The sequence below is a fragment of the Nymphaea colorata genome, chromosome 3, assembly GCF_008831285.2.
Source record: "Nymphaea colorata isolate Beijing-Zhang1983 chromosome 3, ASM883128v2, whole genome shotgun sequence".
In the NCBI taxonomy this organism is placed as follows: domain Eukaryota; kingdom Viridiplantae; phylum Streptophyta; class Magnoliopsida; order Nymphaeales; family Nymphaeaceae; genus Nymphaea; species Nymphaea colorata.
Window position 1 is genome coordinate 19,151,438 of NC_045140.1, and position 19,257 is coordinate 19,170,694.

The 19,257-nt window shown below is 39.4% G+C and overlaps 2 protein-coding genes across 2 annotated transcripts; both read left to right on the forward strand.

Moving 5' to 3' along the window:
* The first annotated feature begins 2,281 nt into the window (after positions 1-2,281).
* Positions 2,282-4,206, forward strand: LOC116250369 (indole-3-acetic acid-amido synthetase GH3.6-like). The gene is made up of 3 exons (XM_031623996.2): positions 2,282-2,316; positions 2,554-3,344; positions 3,540-4,206. Exons 1-3 carry the CDS (start codon positions 2,282-2,284, stop codon positions 4,109-4,111), a joined length of 1,398 nt encoding a protein of 465 aa, XP_031479856.2. The 3' UTR covers positions 4,112-4,206.
* Positions 4,207-11,154: 6,948 nt separating this feature from the next.
* LOC116249897 (probable indole-3-acetic acid-amido synthetase GH3.1) lies at positions 11,155-14,448 on the forward strand. The gene is made up of 4 exons (XM_031623207.2): positions 11,155-11,474; positions 11,585-11,686; positions 12,711-13,501; positions 13,675-14,448. Exons 1-4 carry the CDS (start codon positions 11,212-11,214, stop codon positions 14,244-14,246), a joined length of 1,728 nt encoding a protein of 575 aa, XP_031479067.1. The 5' UTR covers positions 11,155-11,211; the 3' UTR covers positions 14,247-14,448.
* Positions 14,449-19,257: the final 4,809 nt, after the last annotated feature.

The window sequence follows — 19,257 nt, forward strand, 5'->3', positions numbered from 1 at the left end:
TATGGTTTTTAATCACGAAATATTATTTGTGAGAATCATGAGCATCGCAGGATGCAGAAAAAAACCGCTCGTTGCAAAAAAAACCATTGGCTATGGACGTTGACGTTGATAATCAGAATACACGAAGTTCTTCCAATCGCTCAATTTTCTAATACGTATAAAAGTACAAGTTGCTTGAGAGTCTTAGGACTTTTTATTACATTTAATTTCATATTCCTACAATTGGAGTGAGTGAATGGTGAGTTTGACTATTTATACCAAAATGTGCACCATTTATACTAAAAGTGATATTTATACCAAGATGTCTAAAATGGAGAAATTATGCACCATTGGTTGTCATTGTTTGATATCTTTACCACGGTGGTGATTGGATTGCAATTAAGAAATACTCTAAGCTAGATGGGAATGTCAGGGGGAGTGTTGAAGATAGTTAGCAAACTGATGACTTGAACTTGGATCCGTATATGACTGGGTCTGTGAGGTGACTCATCGACTCGGTCGAGTATTCAAATAACCATAATGTAAGTCACTGCAGCTGAATCGAGTGAGTTAGGGGCGAGCAGGACCAAGTCAGGCCGAGTCTGGCTGAGTTAGTGGTAAGCCGGAACGAGTTAGGGATGAGTTGGTTCAACCTTGACTTGTGGCCAGATTTCTTGACAATCTGAGCTGATTCGGGTGATTCTCTAGTCAGCTCAGCGTGTTTGCCAACTATTGTGTTGGAATAATTGATGTATCGTAGATAATCTCTTGTCATTTTTATGATTCTCATTTTTTAGTTTTCTTTGATTCCTCACCAAATTCATTGTGATCATTATCCTTTCTCAAAATCTCCAAACAAAGAGTTTAGTGGTTGTTCTTGCTTGGGTATTTTACATTGAACACTAATTTCACGGTTTTAGTGGGTAATTTGAGAAGCATACGAAAACCTAAAGCTCCTATTTCTTAATTAGAAATAAAAAACTTAGGAAGTTGTTCCTTTTTTGCCACAGATGGTAAAGTTTGATATCTTTACCACGGTGGTGATTGGATTACAATTAAGAAATACTCTAATTTCCCACAACAATGAAGTCTATTGAACGAATTATGATATGTGGTACGTCGAAAAATTCTATAGTTGAATTATATATATATATATATGTATGTATATATTGCTGTTATTCGATTATAGATGTCAATATATTCTATTTGAATCGGACATTCGATCAAATCATTTTAGAAAAAAACATATATAAAAAATAATAATATTTGATTAAAAAATTAGATTAGTTTTAAATTCAAAAATTACATCCATTTAGATTCAGATTTGAATATACATAAATATCTGACCAAACACGGATATAGATTCAGATTGGATTCATTTTTCACCAAGTATCATATATTTAATGCTATCATAGTTTGAAAATCAGGCAAATTCAGTTTAAAATTTGAATTGGAATTCAGATATGAGTGTAAAAATAGGATTCATATCATATTTGGATTGTGAAATCAAATTTTAGATTTAAGTTCAAATATAACTATTTTTGTTCGTATTTGAATTGAATATGTAAAAGATGTGATTAAGGGCATATTCGATTCAAATATGATTCGTCCACATCCATACGTGGACATTTAAATTAAAAATGACCGCATGTATTGTATTGCACCACGAGTTGATTGACTATAGTTTTTAATCACAAAATATTATTTGTGAGAATCTTGAGCATCGCAGGAAGCATAAATAGCCAGAATACACGAAGTTCTAAAACGGGCAGAGAGATAGAGGAGAGAGAGGGCCGCGGGAGAACGGAGGAAGCAGACGTACAACTTGAAGACGGAAAAACCGACAGAGAAATGGAGATGTTGGTGTTGATGGAAGAGATGACCAACAACATCGACGGAGAGCAGGAGAAGTTGCTGGCCGATATCCTCTCCCTGAATGCCCACACCGAGTACCTACAGAGGCATGGTCTTGCCGGGAAAACCGACCGGGAGTCATTCAAGACGAAGCTGCCCGTCGTTACCTATGAAGACATCCGGCCGGACATCCATCGTATAGCAAACGGTGATCGCTCTCCCATCTTGTCCGCCCTTCCCCTTTACCACTTCCTTTGCAGGTTTCTCTCTCTCTCTCTCTCTCTCTCTCTCTCTCTCCAACAAGTTAAAGAACAGAACGGGAAGAAAAATAATAACGTCGGATGGGAGTCGATTGATTGTGGCTTTTTAATTTTATTGCAGCTCCGGCACGTCAGGTGGTGAGAAGAAGATGCTGCCACTGGTAGAAGGAGATCACGACAGAGTGGAGATGGTAGATAGGTTTATGGGTAGCCTGATGAACAGGTATCTTCTTAAGACGTGAAAGTACACATACCAATACTAAAGGCATCGCCATGCATGCTAATGCACCTGCAACAACTGATTTTAAATGATTCCTTTTTTAGTTTTTCACCATCAAATTGAAGTCATATATAACGAATCAAATTTACATTTATTATATTTATCTATATCCAAATTGGAATACAAATCAAATGTCATTTCGGTGTGCCTTGTTGAACAAAAAATTGTCATTCTCTCTAGGCATGGCTCTGGTTTGAAGCATGGCAAGAACCTCAACTTTGTCCACGTTAGAAAAGAGAGGGAGACGGGTGCAGGCATTCCAGTTCGCTCAGTTGTTACAAGCTGGTACAAGAGCAGTCACTTCCTTTCCAAGCACCATCGTTACAGCACCACCAACACCAGCCCGATCGCCTCTATACATTGCACAGACATGTTCCAGAGCATATACTCGGAGCTGCTCGCCGGCCTGGCCGACCGGCTGTCCGTCGTCCAGCTGTGCTCCACCTTCACGCTGGTTCTGGTCCAGGCCATCCATTTCCTTGAGCGCCACTACCAGGACCTGGCGAGGGACATTGAGAAGGGGACGGTTGATCCACGAATCACAGACGAAGATGTTCGGGCAGCGCTGGAGACGAGATTGACACCTGACCCCGAGAACGCAGCACTTATAAGAAAGGAGTGTGGACGTGGGCAATGGAAGGGCATCATAAGAAGGATCTGGCCCAATGCCGAGTACTTGGCAGCCACGGCGACGGGGAGTATGAGTCCCTACGTCCCTGTCTTGGATTTTTATAGCGATGGTCTGCCACTGGTTAGCCTTCTCTATGCATCGTCCGAGTGCTTCTTCGGGCTCAACTTGAACCCTTTCTGTAAGCCAGAGGACGTCGCCTACACCATCCTCCCTTATTTGGCCTATTTTGAGTTTCTGCCAGTCGAAACACCGGAAAGTTGCCTGCAGCCGTCGGAGCTCGTGAATTTGGCTGATGTTCAGATGGGGAAGGAGTACGAGATAGTGGTGACCACTTACTCAGGTACGAATCTACCCTTGTTTTCGCATTCAAATGTATGTTGCTGTGATTGCCTGTTCTATTCATGGTTAATCTTTCATCATATATAGAGGTGCTCAATACCGGAGTTAATTCGAAATCTTGGGCCGCACCGTGAACGGCATTAATATGTAAATAAGCAAACAAACACAGCTGACTCTGTTGTTCTCACATTACCAGGTCTTTACCGTTACAGAGTGGGAGACATCCTTAGAGTCGTGGGTTTCTATAACAAGGCGCCCCAATTCAAGTTTGTTTGCCGTGGCGATGCTGTGTTGAGCCTCGATATAGAAAAAACCAGTGAGGCAGATCTGCAGAAAGCAGTGGCGGCGGCGGAGGCCGCTCACCTTATTCCACACAACACGAGGGTGGCGGAATTTACTAGTTACGCCGATGCGACCACCGTTCCAGGCCACTACGTCATTTACTGGGAACTCTCACCAACAACAGATCAGACGGAGGGCCTTCCAGCTGATTATGTGATGGAGCAGTGTTGTGTGGTAATTGAGGAATCATTGGATTTATCTTATAAAGAAATGCGTGTTTACGACAGATCCATTGGGCCGCTAGAAATCAAGGTAGTGAAGAATGGCACTTTCGACAGACTCATGGACTTTGCTGTATCTAGTGGTGCTTCCGTGTCTCAGTACAAACCTCCTAGGTGTGTTAAATCTGCTTCGATCCTGCAAATTTTAGATGCAGCGGTTGTTTCTGCCCATTTCAGTCCTGGTCCGCCAAGTTGGTCTAAGTAGCGCTGCAGCATCGTCGTCTCCATCTGGCAGACACTCATGGATTGAAGTCTCAAGTGCAAGAGATTTACACATATTTCACTGTTTGTATTAAATAAATGAGGATTCCTCTTTTTGGTGCAGGGTTGAATGTATTTTTTGTTCTTTTTTTGAATTAATATGTAACAGAATAAGGTAAGCGTCTACATAAATAAAAGAGTATTTGATGGAAAACGTGGAACGAGAGTGCCCATTTCTTCTTTGCGTTTCGCGGATGAGGCGACGCCGATGGGCCGGTGCGGCGGTCTGGCCCATGGAAGAGAGAGAGACAAGTCAAAAGGGAACGATGATTATTATGGCTTAGTCCATGATTTTAAATAAAAAAATAAATAAAATGTTATGTTTAAAATATATATAATGTATTCATAATAAATAATATATTAAAATATATTAAATATAACCATAAGCGAGTACCGGCAAGCCGTTGGGTACCCTGAACCTACGCCCACGTAAGTTAGTCCAGGTTGTGCGAAGAGAATTCAAAACGTAAACTTATCACCTACCAGTCCTTGCCCCTACCATTGTGCCAACAAGAACAGATTTTTCATCAAGCTTTTGAGTCCACAAAATAAATAATTATTACATGACGAACTGAGATTGTAAGTGCTTCTATGGATTGCAATTTGCAATTCAGAACATCTACATAACAAATCGGAGGATTCATCTACGTAACAAATGGGAGGATTACGTTGTAATACTAAGTTCTGGATATTCAGAGCCTTCGCCAAAGGTTTCTTTAAGTTCAATCAAACCCTTCGACAAAAAAGAAGTGGGTTCCGTTGTAATACTAAGAGAGCCCTACCGCCAACAGCCGGAAATGTAAGATAAATATTTATTTATATTGCATGCTTGGTTATATAGTCTCTTGATTGCATACCATCCATTAGACGATGCAAAATTATAGTCCACTTACAAACAATAACACAGTCAATAGTTTTGAATGTTTTGCACGCAGACATATACACATCTGCTAAGTATTCGGCCTCATCTATTGACGAAAAGTCTGTAATATCTTCACAAGCTCAGATTGACTCACTGTTCGCTGGTTATGTTTTTTGTTTCAGGTTCGATAACCTGTCTTTGATACCACCGTTGAAACTTTGAGGTTCCGCTCGCTGTTTTGAAACTGCATGAAGATAAATCTATGTCGCCTGGTACATGGTATCCCGACTTGATTTGCGCTCGAAAAACAAGGATTCGAATCAGCCCGATAAATTTATCGGGCTGGCTCGGGTGGACTCCATTAGGGTCTGATAATTGGTTTTTTATTCTTTATTAAGTTATATATGTTTATAATATTTGATTATAATTATATATTTATGTATTATTTTGTATAAAAATATTTTTTTAAATTTAATCGGGTCAAATTCAAACTAAGTTTTCTGAGTTGGATCGAATCAGCACCCAGTTTTTGAATACCAGGTCGACCTGAACTCGACTCATTATTGGGTTAAGTCAAAGCCAAGTTTACCTGCAGGGTCGGCGACGGGACTTATGGTAGGAAGAAGTCACTATCTCCTACCACACACAAAGTTAACGGCGGCTGATTGTTGACGCAGGAGTCAGGACCCTATAGTACCTCTTTACGGCATGGCATGGTGGGTATTTTATACTTCAGAGGACCATTATATATATATATATATATATATATATATATATTACATGTAAAGAAAAATAAAAACGATAAATGTGTATTGCCAAATGTACTTTTGTATTTGATAACACTCAGCAGTTGATTGACTAATTTTTAATTATAAAATATATTATTTATGACAGTTTTTAGCATACCGAATGTGAAAAAAACCATTAACTAGTAGGAATGGTTTCAGGAAGTCAGCGACGAAGTCATCGTGTTCAGATTGTTAAAAATGAATGTATTGTGAACTAACAAAAAAGTAATGAACGTAGAGAGGCTCAGAGGTGGAGCAAAGAGGAGGAAGCAGCAAGTTAAAAGCGAAGTCGTAGCGAGTCCGAGCGGAAGCTGGAGATGTTGTGAGTGGATGGAAGAGATGTCCAACAACGTCGATGGAGAGCAGGCGAAGGTGCTCGCCGACATCCTCTTCTTGAATGCCCACTCCGAGCACCTGCAGAGGCATGGTCTTGCCGGAAAAACAGAGCGGAAGTCATTCAAGACGAAGCTGCCCGTCGTTATAAAAATAGGATTGATATCAGATTTGGATTGTGAAATTAGATTTTAGATTTAGATTCAAATGTAACAATTTTTGGTGTTGAAGTTTAACAACTGGGCTGATTCCCGAGTCAGCTTGACAGTTTAACAACTTTGGTGTTGAAGGAATAGTTGTATCGTAGCTAATCTGTTGCCATTTTCATCATGATCACTTTTTAATTTGCTTTGATCCCTTACCTAATTCATTGTGAAAGTTATCCTTTCTCAAAATCGCCAAACAAAGAGTTTGGTGGTTATTCTTGCTTGGGTATTTTACATTGACACCAATTTCATGGTTTTAGTGGGTATTTTGAGAAGCATAGAAAACCGTTAGGAAGTTGTTCCTTTTTTGCCATAGACGGCCAATTGCTTTGAACCATCAACATCCTCAAGAAAATAGGCCAGGAGCTAAAGCTATCGTTCAAACCCAAGAAAGTACAAGAGAAGGGAAACACAAGTCATGGCCAAAAACATGTGGTAGACATGTCACGTAGTTTAAGTCTCTTGGATTAATTATGATATGGTATGAGGTACCTCAAGAAATCTATAGTTGAGCTGATTATATATATATATATATATTACATTTTCGGTCTGGTAATATTGGCAAAAACTTTAGACATAGTTCAGTTTTTTATGAGAACAAATCCTACTACTTCTGGTCTCGGAGTTTCAACACTTGTGAAAAAAAATCAGGGACTTATCACTCAAATCATTGGTCCAGTACTGGATGTAGCTTTTTCCCCGGGGAAGATGCCTAATATGTACAACTCTTTGGTAGTTAAGAGTCGAGAAACCGCAGGTCAGGAAATTAATGTGACTTGTGAGGTACAACAATTATTAGGAAATAATCGAGTTAGAGCTGTAGCTATGAGTGCTACAGATGGGCTGACGAGAGGAATGGAAGTGATTGACACAGAGGAAATAATTGAGTTAGAGCTGTAGATATGAGGATGGGCTGACGAGAGGAATGGAAGTGATTGACACGGGAGCTCCTCTAAGTGTTCGAGTCGGTGGAGCCACTCTAGGATGAATTTTCAATGTTTTTGGAGAACCTGTTGATAATTTAGGTCCTGTCGATACTCGCACAACATCTCCTATTCATAGACCCGCACCCGCTTTTACACAATTAGATACAATATATATATATATATATAAAAAGAGATGTTCAATGTTTATTATGGATGTCAATATATCCGATTTGATATCAGATTTATTTCCGGAAAAACAGACGAGTTGTTATAAAAATAGGATTTTTTTTTTGGTACGTGATATGAATATGTGAATATTTGAAAATGGATGTGATTAAGGGTATATTCTATTAAAGGTATATTCGATTCGAGTACCATCAGCCGACGTGACGTTTACATTATAAATGATCAACACGTAACGTATTTCAATCACCAAATATTAAAAAAACCATTGACTTTTCTACAAATATAAATGTACAGGTTGCTTGAGATCCGTTGGACTTTTTATTACATTTAATTTCATGTTCCTGCAATTGAAGTGAGTTCTTATGAGTGTGACCCCTTACAAGTGGATGCATATTTTGGAAAGGGTGGTTGTACAAGTTCCATCCTATACATATAGGAAACTAAGATGCTTGCATACGTAAATGTCATTTCCTCACATACGAACAAACAAATGAGAATTCATTTGATTGAACCAACAAAGCCATCGTGCGGCAATGATGCTGCAACACATATTTCTACTAACTCTGTATCTCACGACCAAAGCAAGCATATTGAAATCGATATCATTTCATAGTGAAGAGGTCCAAAATATGCACCATTTATACCAAAAGTGATATTTTTACCAAGATGTCTAAAATGGAGAAATTATGCATCATTGATTGATATCTTTACCACGGCGGTAATTGGGTAACAATTAAGAAATACTCTAAGCTTAGATGGGAATGTCATGGGGAGTGTTGAAGATAGTTGGCAAACCTAAGACTTGAATTCAGATCGACAAAAGACTGGGTCTCTAGGTCGGTGAGTTGACTTTTTCAAATTACCATAATGTAAATCACTGTAGTTGAATCGAGTGAGTTAGGGCCAAGCAGAAACAACTCAGGTTGAGTCGGCCCGAGTTAGGGGCAAGTCCGGCCGAGTTGGTTCAACCTTGACTCGTGGCCATATTTCTTGACAAACTGGGCTGATTCTCGAGCCAGCTCGGCAGTTTAACAACTTTGATGTTGAAAGAATTGTTGTATCGTAGCCAATCTGTTGCCAATTTTATCATCCTCATTTTTTAATTTACTTTGATCCCTTACCAAATTCTTTGTGAAAATTATCCTTTCTCCAAATTGCCAAACAAAGAGTTTAGTGGTCGTTCTTGTTTGGGTATTTTACATTGAGACTATTTCTTGGTTTTAGTGGGTAATTTGAGATGCATAGAAAACCCTTATAAAGAAGTTGTTCCTGTTTTGCCATAGACGCTAATTGTTTTGAACCAGGGGCAGAGCCATGATTTTTTTTACGGTCAGGCCAAAACGATTTGCTGGTCGGGCTCAGGTCGGGCCAAGAGGAGCAACCAAAAGTGATGGGTCGGGTCAAACTAAAAAAAATTTATTTTTCAATATAATTTTTTTTTTCATGCTCACCCGAGCCATGCCTCTGGCGGCCCCCCCTCCCTCCGCCGCTGGCATGAACCATTACATACTGTGGCATTGGAGGAACAATAAGATTCCCCATGCTACAAGGCCTCTGTGCTAGTCAATCAAGATACATCCCTGTGGTTGAGGTTGCCAATTGTGGCCACACGTATAGACATCTTGATTACAGCTGGAAAACAATGCCAACATCTGTGTTGCTTAATGTGTAGGCTGGTCCACTAATAGATATCATGACTTCAGCTGGAAAAGAATGCCTACATCTCTGTTACTTAATGCATAAGTACCCAATTACAGGTGTACATTTTCTTCGTCTTTCTCATATGTTCTTGCTTTCAAAATACTTTACAAAGTAGGTTTCCTCCCTGCCGTACTCGTATATGACTTCGTAGACTGCTATTAGAAGTTTGGGAAATCGTTTTGTGAGATAGACATCAAATCCATCAGGCATGTCACCAAGATACTCCTGTTAGATCAGTTGGAAGAGACAGCCCATCAGCAGATGCAAGACATCACTTACAATAAAACAACAGTAATCTAGTAATCAGATCCCAATGCACTCAATTAATAATAAATTTTCTATAATGTTTTTCTCTACTAGTAACAGCAAATGGCAGGCAATGAAAGTGGAAAAGAGCTAGAATCAAGTGAGACATTCACTTTTTGGTGTCTCAGATGTTTATTTTCATTAGATTTGATAAACGCACAAATGTATACTTCTTCTAGACAATTCTATTTACAATTTTTACTAGATAACAGAACACTAAACAACACCAAGTTACTGAAACTTTTTTGACGTCACAGTTTACAAAAAAACAGTTTCTGAAATTTTCGCAAACATTAGTAAATAATTAAATAAAGTGTAATAACACAAGTGTCCTGCAAAATAAAGATTAAGTGCAGCCCAAGAAGCACTCTTGAATTTGCTGCCATGGTATGTCCATGGCGGCACTGATTTAATAACATGATCAAAAAATAACAATTAATTCTAAGAATATTAGGCATGACAGACACAAGATTAGCTAAATAGTATGCGACACCAAAAGAACTGCCACAGAGTGAAAAAGAGAATAGAGTACACATTTGCCATATTCTTTGATTTTAAGTAAACCAAACAAGAAGCATGATGAAACACTGTTTGTACTAGTGATGATTCTCAATACTCTGCAAGCCACTCAGCTAGTTTCTTGTATAGATTACTGCCACCATTTGCATTAGTGCCTTCATGAACACTTTCAGCATTATATGGTATATTAATCATAATGCCAGCATTTGGATTCATGCTTTCATGAACACCAGACAATATGAAGCAGAAATTTTACTTCACAACAAGTCTTTTTTTTTTTTTTTTAATTTCCAAGATTAGCGGTGAACAGCACAACAGAATCAAACATAGGAGAAACCATGTGTACTCCAAAAAAAAATGTCATAAAGTCTTCTTCAGGGAGGCAAGGAACCACACACTAAAACAAAATGAAATTTTGTTATATGAAGAAGAGAAGCAAAGAGGCTTCAATCAGACTCAAACACACCAGGAGCAAACATTAGAGAAGGTTCTACAAGCAGCACTTTTACAAAGCCAAGTAAAACAAACCACCACACCCTTCCGTTCACAAGAAATAAGGAAACTGTGCCATATTTAGCTAAATAGTGGCAAGATATGTGTAGGGTTTGGCTTCGAGTGACACTTGTTGTCTCTACCCTCAAACGCTTATTTATCTCATGGTCCTTCCCAATCCTGCCTGTGTATGAACGCTAATTCCCAAACATGGGTGCGTATAAACGATCCTTCCACCAGGGGCAGAGCGAGGATTTTTTTTTACGGTCGGGCACGATTTGCCGGTCGAGCCACGGTCGGGCCACGAAAAGCAACCAAGAGCCGCGGGTCGGGCCAAACTAAAAAAAAAATTATTTTTTCAATTTAAAAAAAAAAATTTCTCTTACTCATCGGGGCCATGGCCCGGGCGGGCCCTCCCCTCCCTCCGCCCCTGTTTTGAACCATTAACATCCTCAAGAAAATTGACTAGGTTTAAATAGGAGCTAAACCTATCGTTCAAACCCTAGAAACTAGAAGAGAAGGGAAACACAGGTCATGATCAAAGACACGTAGATATGTCTGTACGTAGTTGAAGTCTACTGGACAAATTTTATTATGATGATATGATGAACCTCAAGAAATCTATAGTTGTATTCACTGTCTGTATAATAAACCATTGGCTATAAAGAAGAGGGCCGGGGGAAAACGGAGGAAGCAGAGATGAAGACGGAAAAACAGATCGGGAGATGGAGATGTGGGAGTTGATGGAAGAGATGACCAACAACATCGACGGAGAGCAGGAGAAGGTGCTGGCCGACATCCTCTCCCTGAATGCGCACACCGAATACCTGCAGAGGCATGGTCTCGCCGGAAACACCGACCGGGAGTCATTCAAGACGAGGCTGCCCGTCGTTAGCTATGAAGACATACGGCCGGACATCCAGCGCATAGCCGGCGGTGATCGCTCTCCCATCTTGTCCGCACTTCCTCTTTCCCACTTGCTTTGCAGGTCGGTCTCTCTATCTCTCTGCCCTTCAACCAGTTAAGAACAGAGCGGAGAAGATAAATAGTCACGTAAGATGCGGCTCAACTGATCGCCGCTTCTTAATTTTCTTGCAGCTCCGGCACGTCAGGTGGTGAGAAGAAGTTGCTCCCACTGGTAGAAGGGGATCTCGACAGAGTGGAGATGTTTTGGAGGGTTATGGATAGCCTGATGAACTGGTATCTTATTTTTCCCCATCCTCATCTCCACGTATGACTGTCTTAACCGACTTTCAGATCAGTGTGGCCTGACCATGGTTCTAAAAATCTGTTTCCGATTCGAATCGGAAACATGAAAAGCGATAGATATCGGGAACACGTCATTTCTTAGCTGCCTGTATCGTCCTTAAAAATTTGATATGGTATTTTAAATTATTAGTTTAGCAGCCTGTGTTGTGTTGCGTGGCATAAGTCAATATGGGCCGAGCCGGATATATATATATATATATATATAGTTTTAAAATAGTTTTAAAAGCAATCTTTGACATTTTTCTTTTACTAATCCATAATAGATTGCGTTGAATCCGCAGCTTGACAAATTCAACTCCCAAACCAGTTTTTAAGACGCTGGGTGCATCATACAGAGCTAATCTAATTTTCTACCAGATCAACTAAGCTAATTTTTTATCATTTACTTTCATCTATACTTGTGAGATTCTCCTATGTCCTCATTTTTGCAAAATTTACGTACTTTCGGCCATCTGCATGGATTTTCTCTAAACAATAAACATCCTTACGTACCTAAAGAACTGAAATTTATTTGATGTCATGTTGTTCACAGTTAAAAGCTAAAAAATTATGGTTGAAAGCAACACAAATTATGGGTAAAAGAACTGGAAGTACACAAACCAATGCTAAAGGCATCGTCAACCATTGCATGCTAATGCACTGATACAACTGATTTTTAATGATTTTTTTTTTAAATTTTTCACCATCAAACAAATTTGAAGTCCTCCCTTTCTCTGGAATGTATATACATATATGGATGTCATTAGATCAAATTTGAATTGAATATATTCTCAACCTTGTTCACTTTTCTAGATATCCATATTAAATTTGGATTCAAATACAAATAAAGAAAATTGTCTAGGAATCCAAATTAAAAATCCAGTTTTCCAATCCAAATCTCATTTCGGCGTGCCTTGTTAAAAAGAATGATCAGGAATTAAGTGTACTTCCTAAACTAAACACTTAATCTCTCTAGGCATGGCTCTGGTTTGAAGCAAGGCAAGACCCTCAAATTCATCCACGTTAGAAAAGAGTGCGAGACGGGTGCAGGCATTGCAGTTCGCTATCTTCTTACAAGCTGGTACAAGAGCGGTCACTTCCTTTCCAAGCACCATCATTACAGCACCACCCACACCAGCCCCGTCGCCTCTATACATTGCACAGACACGTTCCAGAGCACATACTCGCAGCTGCTCGCTGGCCTGGCCGATCGGCTGTCTGTCGTCCAGCTGAGCGCCACCTTCGCGCTGGGCCTGCTCCAGGCCATCCGCTTCCTCGAGCGCCACTACTTGGACCTGGCAATGGACATTGAGAAGGGAACGGTTGATCCTCGAATCACGGACAAAGATATCCGGGCGGCGCTGGAGACAAGATTGACACCTGACCCCGAGAACGCAACGCATATAAGAAAAGAGTGTGGATGTGGGCAATGGAAGGGCATCATAAGAAGGATCTGGCCCAACGCCCAGTACTTGGAAGCCGTGGCGACGGGGAGTATGAGTCTCTACGTCCCTGTCTTGGAGTTTTACAGCGACGGCCTGCCTCTGGTTAGCCTTGCGTATGCGTCGTCCGAGTGTTTCTTCGGGATCAACTTGAACCCTTTCTGTAAGCTGGAGGATGTCACCTACACCATCATCCCGAATTTGGCCTATTTTGAGTTTTTGCCGGTCGAATCACCGGAAAATTGCCTGCAGCCGGCAGAACTCGTGAATTTGGCCGATGTTCAAATGGGGAAGGAGTACGAGATAGTGGTGACCACTTACTCAGGTAAGAATCTACCTTTCTTGTCGCTTATTTGTTCCATTCATGGTTAATCTTTCATCATTTATTTAAGTGCTCAATAGCGGAGCTAATTGGAAATCTTCGGCTGCACCGTGAACGCCATTAATATGTAAATATGCAAACAAACACACCTAACTCCATTGATCTCACATGACCAGGTCTTTACCGTTATAGAGTGGGAGACATCCTGAGAGTCGTGAGTTTCTATAACAAAGCGCCCCAATTCAAGTTCGTTTGCCGTGGAAATGTTGTGTTAAGCATTGACATAGAAAAAACCAGTGAGGCAGATCTGCAGAACGCAGTAGCGGCGGCGGAGGCCGCTCACCTTATTCCACACAACACGAGGGTGGCGGAGTTTACTAGTTACGCCGACACCAGCACTACTCCCGGCCACTATGTCATTTACTGGGAACTCTCACGAACAACAGATCAGACGGAAGGTTTTTCAGCAGATTATTTGATTGGGCAGTGTTGTTTGGCAATTGAGGAATCATTTGATGCTACTTATAAAGAAGTGCGTGTTTATGACAGATCCATCGGGCCGCTAGAAATCAAGGTAGTGAAGAATGGCACTTTCGACAGACTCATGGATTTTGCTGTATCTAATGGTGCTTCCGTGGCTCAGTACAAACCTCCTAGGTGTGTGAAATCTGATTCCCTCCTGCAAATTTTAGATGCAGCGGTTGTTTCTGCCCATTTCAGTCCTCGTCCCCCAAGTTGGTCGAAGTAGCGCTGCAGCATCGTCGTCTCCATCTGGCATACACTCATGGATTGAAGCGTCAAGTGCAAGAGATTTACAGAGTTTGACTGTTTTTATTTAATAAGTAAGGATTCCCGTGCTTGGTTGAATGTATTTTTCGTTCTTTCTTTGAATTAATATGTAACAGAATAAGTTAAGCGTCTACATAAATAAAAAAGTGTTTGATGGAAAACGTCGAATGAGAATGCCCATTTCTTCTTGGTACTTCGGGGATGATGCCGGTGGCTGCTCGGTGCGTGGTGCTGCAGTGCTGGTGCGGTGGTCTCGCATGTCTGTGACCGTGGTCTGGTCCACGGAAGAGAGAGAGAGAGAGACAAGTCGAAAGGAAGGGAGCGACGATTGTTGTGAACAGTAAAGAAATTTTCGTTTTACCCTAAACTGGCGAATTGGTTTCGGAAATTTGGTGAACTGGTTCTTTTTGGATTCAACTGGTTTAAAGTAGCGAGCCGAGTTTAAACCAAGTGGAGTTCTTGTAACTAGAGCTTAATTTGTTCATCGTTTTGAATTTAAGTGTAAGCTTTAACTATAATCTATGAACGAGTTGAACTCGATTTAAGTTTTTTGAAGCGAGTTTAAGTTGAACTCGAGTTGGCTCGACTCATTACGCTCGCTTGTTTGATTCAGTTTGGGAGAAAATTTTGAGTATCTCTGTTCGAATTGAAGGCACTACGTATACTTTCAAAATACGGTTTAGACATATTTTACTTTCTGATTACATGCAGTTCAGTATTTCTGAGAGAGTGCGGTCAAGGAGCTCACCAAGACAGACGACCTCCCATTCTTCAGTTTTGAAATGTGGTCTTTTAAACATAGCTGGTTTGTTTGCCGAGTTGGTTGAGGAATCGGTCGAGTCTTGAGACCTGGCTATGAGTCAAGGTTGATCCATCTTGTCCCCCTGACTCAGCCCGACTTGGCTTAACTCGGCGTTTTAAGTCGCCGATTCATATTATTTTAAAACTTGATCAAATCAATGAGTCCACTCACCGAATCAATAAGTCATGAATTTGCTAACTATACATTTACCAATACTAACGATGTCGTGGCTTAATTAGATAATCATGAAAAAACCTAAAAGAAACTTGGACCGCTGTTCTTATCTGCAATAGGCGGCTCATTGGTTTTTAAACAACCTCATTGTTTTTAAATTTGTTAATCAGTCTTTCTCAGAATTGAATCAAATCCGATTCATCGAATCGCTGAATAAGAGGCTTTATTTTTTTTTGGGTCGCTTGACAAACCGATTTCAGTATAACATTTGCTGCAGACGACGAACTCAAGCGGTGGCGGGGAAATCATTCCTAGCGGAGCAAGCACAACCTCAGAGACAGGGAGAGAGAGAGAGAGTTCGTTGGCCATTGTTAGTTGGAATGAATAACAACAGCGAGCAATGCGTGCTGCCGTCCATCCTGCAAACACATTCATGGTGGCCACTTCCTCTCTCTCTTCCCCCCTGCCTCCACAGGTCCACCACATCGTGGTAGTAAAGAATGCGTAAGTTTTTAATGCGCATTTAGTGAACGCCACCCTAAGATGACGAGGCCACCAAACGTCACATTTAAAGATGCGCTGTGCCTTGGCTTTGGAGGTGAAAAACGATGTACACTAGAGCCCGTGCATTAAAATGAAGCTGAAAAACGCACCGGGCTAAGTATGCGCCGAATGACTTACGCCTGTGCTTAGCTTTAAAATCTGGGGTTAGTTTTTAACATTATTTCATATTATAGAACAATTTAAAACATATTTTATCAATATATATATATATATATTGAAAAATAAAATTCTAGATTTCCAAAACTACGTTGTAATCAAATTTCAAGGGCATGAAGTGGATGTTTTTCAATTTGATAACAAGGTTATGGGTAGCCTGATGGTAAAGATATGAAATTTCTGTTACGATTCTACTTTTCAAAAATAATCCAAAAACAGTGTTATATTTTTGGATTTTTTTCTAAAATGCGGACGTTTATTCAAACACATGTTGGGCACCCCCACATCCCAAGGGCGCGGAGCAGGTTGCATGTATGGCGTATAACATGCTAGGAGTTTGAAATTACAAAAATGCTCGTATTGGTTAAATGGAAGATCCCTCTTCTGTAAGGCTAAAAGTGCTATGAATTATGAAGCATTCACAAAAGGATAAAAATGCCCCTCAAGTTAACTCAACCTCCCCTTTTTAAAATGTATATTTAAGCATACATTTATAATGAAAAAGATATAAAATATGATAAAAATATTTTTTTATATACTTTGTCAGGCCCAAAAATCTGTCAAGTACTGGGTCCTACGCCACTTTTAATTGTATGTGCAATGCTCAACTTTTAAAAGTTTAGTTTCATGTTAAAAATTGTGTCAATGGATAGGCAGGGTTATGAGGATCATCAATCTGTCATGAACGAGGAAAAACTGCTGGAGAATGGCCATAAGGGGTTGTCATACCCATGTCGACACTTGTTATGTCTTGTGTGCCAAAACACAAATATTTGTGTCCTTATGTGAACCATGACACTTGAAATCCCATTTGGCAATTCTATTGGTTGCTTGTGAAGTTCTAGCCATGGAGGATTGTGGTCGTTGCACTTGGGTTCATCTTCAGCGGTCCATCCTTGAGTTCTATATTACTCAATTTCAAAGACTCCACCTAAATTCACAAACTCAGGTGGGGTGTGCGAAAAGGTGTGGAATGAAGATCTAATTATTTGGAAACTGTCCATTATACAAAGTAGAGCAAGAAATTTCATTGAACTTGCTCTTATGCTAACTTTGATTGTACATAATGGGTAACTGATGTGCAGGTTGAAACATAGTAAAGTCATCACTAAAATATTAAAAAAAGCCATGGAACATAAAGAAATGAGAGAAAGGGAAGTTGAAGCCTTCACTTGGGGTGATCAAATATCCTTCCGCTCACTCAAAATGAAGAAATATACATGACATAACCAAGTACTGACTAATTTTGTCACTTATCTTGGCAGAATATTTAACGGGGATAAAACTCATGCATATCAAGATATCAATATACCATGTCTCAATTTGCTTGGATTAAAGCTATGAAGGAGGAATTGAATGCATCTGCATAAAATATAACACATGGGATGTTATTTTGATTGATATTAGATGCGAATAAAATTAAGAAGTGACTACTTTTGAAAGGAATGAAGTTGCGTTTGTTGCAAAGGGGTAGATGCAAACAAATGAAATTAACTACACCCCAAGGCCTGCACATGTAGCAAAGTTGAATATGCCAAGAATTTTATTCTCTGTGTGGCATGCAATTTCAATTGATCGAATATGTTTCAACTTGCTATAAATAATACTTTTCTGTATAAAGAGCTTAGATAAGAGGTGAATATGGAATTATCTTTTGGATATCCGATGAAGGTAGGGGAAAAACGGTTTGCAACCTTAAACAGGCCATGTATTGCCTCAAGCAGCATCCAAGAGCTTGATATTCAAAACTAAACTCAGCTCTGCCTCCAAAGAAAGAGGTTTTAAAGTAGTTTCAATGACAATATTTTATTTAAATCAGGGAAGTTGCAAACTAACATAATCGTATTGTTATTTAAGGAAACAATGCAGAAGGATTTACGCAATTGAAAGAATATTTTAACAAAGTTTTTACTATAAAGGGCCTTGGTAAGCTGAAATTCTTTTTAAATATTGAATAGTGTTTCACTTTTACTGAAAAAGGAAAGCAGAACCCTCAACATCCAGCAGCCAAAAGGCCCAAAACTATATATATATATATATATATATATATGGAAAGATCTCCCTTTACACGCCTTTAGCCGGAAGTCACTAGCGGGGAGAGGTAACGGCCTCCATTAATGCAAAAAAAAAAAAATTGATTTTTTTTTTTAATGCCAAAGGGATGGCCCGGCAGATAAGGCTCCGTTGCTAGGTACTTGGTATTTGATTCGATTTGGGCTTAAAAAAAAACAGATTTGGACCAGCTCGAAAAATTTATTGGGCCAACTCAGTGGACTTGATTAGGGTCTGATAATTAGTTTTTTATTTTTTATTAATATATATATATATATATTTATAATATTTTATAATGAGTTGAGTTTCGTTGACCTGATATTTAAAAACTCGGTTTGAATTCGATCCAACTCAGAACACTTAGTTTGAATTTGTCTCGATTAAATTTAAATATATATATATATATATATATATATTATTTTATACAAAAATATTTTTAAATTTAATCGAGACAAATTCAAACTAAGTGTTCTGAGTTGGATCGAATTCGAACCGAGTTTTTAAATATCAGGTCAACGAAACTCAACTCATTATTGGGTTGGACCGGAGCCGGGGTTACGTGCGGGGTCTGCAACGGTGGCTTACGGTGGGAAGAAGTCACTATCGCCTCTCATACACAAAGGTAACGGCAGCTCTTTTTTGACGCAGTATCCCGTCGTATTTTATATATAGCTTAAAGGAAGATTATATATATATTTATTTATTACATATAAAGTGAGATAAAACCGATAAATGTGCATTGCCAAATGTACTTTTGATAACACTCTAGCAGTTGATTGATTAATATTTAATTATAAAATATATTATCTATGACAGTTTTTAGCATACCAAATGTGAAAAAAATCATTACCTAGAAAGAACCTATGGCCAGGCATTGTAAAGGAGATGTTGGCGTTGATGGAAGAGATGACAACACCGTGAGTTTAGCTATTCAGAGTTACAAACTCACTCGTGAACCGTTGAGAGAAAAATAATGAAAGAAAATTTACAAATCACTTTTTTTCTCATTATTTTTTTTAACCATCCATCATGGATTAAATGGTTCTTATGAGTGTGACTCCAATGGGTCACCATTCAATTTCCCCTTACAATTGGATGCATATTTTGGAAAGGGAATGTTGTGGTTGTACAAGTTGGGAAAAAGTATTTTTTTTGTTTCATCCTATTCATATAGGAAATTAAGATGCTTGCATACGTAGACGATATGAGCAAAGAAATGAGA

Excerpts from the sequence above, each read along its gene's own strand:
- LOC116250369 (XM_031623996.2), top strand. The coding sequence starts at position 2,282 with ATGGTAGATAGGTTTATGGGTAGCCTGATGAACAG. Across the intron at positions 2,317-2,553 it reads ATGGGTAGCCTGATGAACAG|GCATGGCTCTGGTTTGAAGC; the intron begins GTATCTTCTTAA and ends CATTCTCTCTAG. Across the intron at positions 3,345-3,539 it reads AGTGGTGACCACTTACTCAG|GTCTTTACCGTTACAGAGTG; the intron begins GTACGAATCTAC and ends TCACATTACCAG.
- LOC116249897 (XM_031623207.2), top strand. The coding sequence starts at position 11,212 with ATGGAGATGTGGGAGTTGATGGAAGAGATGACCAACAACATCGACGGA. Across the intron at positions 11,475-11,584 it reads CTTTCCCACTTGCTTTGCAG|CTCCGGCACGTCAGGTGGTG; the intron begins GTCGGTCTCTCT and ends ATTTTCTTGCAG. Across the intron at positions 11,687-12,710 it reads ATGGATAGCCTGATGAACTG|GCATGGCTCTGGTTTGAAGC; the intron begins GTATCTTATTTT and ends TAATCTCTCTAG.